The 1,974-nt window shown below is 42.6% G+C and overlaps 1 protein-coding gene across 1 annotated transcript in view; it reads left to right on the top strand.

Annotated features, from left to right (window-relative positions):
• The window catches only part of LOC129850412 (dynein regulatory complex protein 11-like), a 1,607-nt gene extending 402 nt beyond the window's left edge, over positions 1–1,205 (top strand). The window contains exon 2 of the mRNA XM_055916836.1: positions 958–1,205. Coding sequence (XP_055772811.1) covers positions 958–1,205 — 248 coding nt within the window. The remainder of the gene's footprint in view (positions 1–957) is intronic.
• The last annotated feature ends 769 nt before the right edge of the window (positions 1,206–1,974 follow it).

Here is a 1,974-nt window from a genome sequence, read left to right as displayed (position 1 = left end):
TAGTGGTCTATATTGGTTTATAGTGGTCTATATTGGTTTATAGTGGTCTATAGTGGTCTAGTGGTTTATAGTGGTTTATAGTGGTTTATAGTGGTCTATAGTGGTCCGTATTGGTTTATATTGGTCTATAGCGGTTTATAGTGGTCTATATCGGTTTATAGTGGTCCGTATTGGTCTATAGTGGATTATAGTGGTCTATAGTGGTCTATATTGGTCTATATTGGTCTATAGTGGTTTATAGTGGTATATAGTGGTCTATAGTGGTTTATGGTGGTCTATATTGGTTTATGGTGGTTTATAGTTGTCTATACTGGTTTATAGTGGTCTATAGTGGTTTATAGTGGTCTATAGTGGTTTATAGTGGTCTATAGTGGTTTATATTGGTCTATAGTGGTTTATAGTGGTCTATATTGGTTTATAGTGGTCTATATTGGTTTATAGTGGTCTATAGTGGTCTATAGTGGTCTATAGTGGTTTATAGTGGTCTATAGTGGTCCGTATTGGTCTATATTGGTTTATATTGGTCTATATCGGTTTATAGTGGTCTATATCGGTTTATAGTGGTCCGTATTGGTCTATAGTGGATTATAGTGGTCTATAGTGGTCTATATTGGTCTATAGTGGTCTATATTGGTCTATAGTGGTTTATAGTGGTATATAGTGGTCTATATTGGTTTATGGTGGTTTATAGTTGTCTATACTGGTTTATAGTGGTTTATAGTGGTCTGTATTGGTCTATATCTAGGCCACCCTGATAGCTATGGACAGACAGAATCTGTGGAGCTTTCATTCCCTAAAGCCACCAGGAATGAGTTGACATGAAAAATACTGGTGGAATGAATTCATATGATAGGCCCACCAGTAAACATGCATCTTTTCAAATAAAATGTTGTATTTATTATCCACTTCTGGTTTGAACTCTAACCTTTCTACCCCTGTCTGTGCTGTGTCCTCCAGTGCTGTGGAGGGAGCTGCTGTGTGGTGGCGGTGCTCGCCTCACCCCCAGCCTGGACCTGAGCTCCCTGGCCAAGGTGACAGACGGCTACACCCAGGGCCACATCCTGCAGGCTGTGAGGCTGGTGCTGACCCCTCGCAGGCTGGCCCAGCAGACTACCAGACCACTGACCGCTGAAGAGTTCATCCCTCCACTGGCCAGACAGGACCCCGTTTACAAAGAGGAGGAGGAGGCCTTTAAGGTTCAGTAGCATCAATCAATGAATCACCTTTGATTTCCATAAATCTTTTTTACATATGTTTATCACCAGAGTGCTCAGTATAGCCTTACTCCCACAGAAAGGAGGCGACAATTGGAAAGCTCCTATGTAGGAGGAAGGAAGGAGGTGTTTTGCCGTTATAACAGTTCAAATGGTCCTCTGTAGTTCAGCTGGTAGAGTATGGTCCTCTGTAGTTCAGTTGGTAGAGTATGGTCCTCTGTATCTCAGTTGGTAGAGTATGGTCCTCTGTAGTTCAGTTGGTAGAGTATGGTCCTCTGTAGTTCAGTTGGTAGAGTATGGTCCTCTGTAGTTCAGTTGGTAGAGTATGGTCCTCTGTAGTTCAGTTGGTAGAGTATGGTCCTCTGTAGTTCAGTTGGTAGAGTATGGTCCTCTGTAGTTCAGTTGGTAGAGTATGGTCCTCTGTATCTCAGTTGGTAGAGTACGGTCCTCTGTAGTTCAGTTGGTAGAGTATGGTCCTCTGTAGTTCAGTTGGTAGAGTATGGTCCTCTGTAGTTCAGTTGGTAGAGTATGGTCCTCTGTATCTCAGTTGGTAGAGTATGGTCCTCTGTATCTCAGTTGGTAGAGTATGGTCCTCTGTAGTTCAGTTGGTAGAGTATGGTCCTCTGTAGTTCAGTTGGTAGAGTATGGTCCTCTGTATCTCAGTTGGTAGAGTATGGTCCTCTGTAGTTCAGTTGGTAGAGTATGGTCCTCTGTATCTCAGTTGGTAGAGTATGGTCCTCTGTATCTCAGTTGGTAGAGT

The sequence above is a fragment of the Salvelinus fontinalis genome, unplaced genomic scaffold, assembly GCF_029448725.1.
Source record: "Salvelinus fontinalis isolate EN_2023a unplaced genomic scaffold, ASM2944872v1 scaffold_2004, whole genome shotgun sequence".
Classification (NCBI taxonomy): Eukaryota; Metazoa; Chordata; class Actinopteri; order Salmoniformes; family Salmonidae; genus Salvelinus; species Salvelinus fontinalis.
Note: the sequence above shows the minus strand (reverse complement) of the source record. Positions and strands in the feature narration are given on the sequence as shown.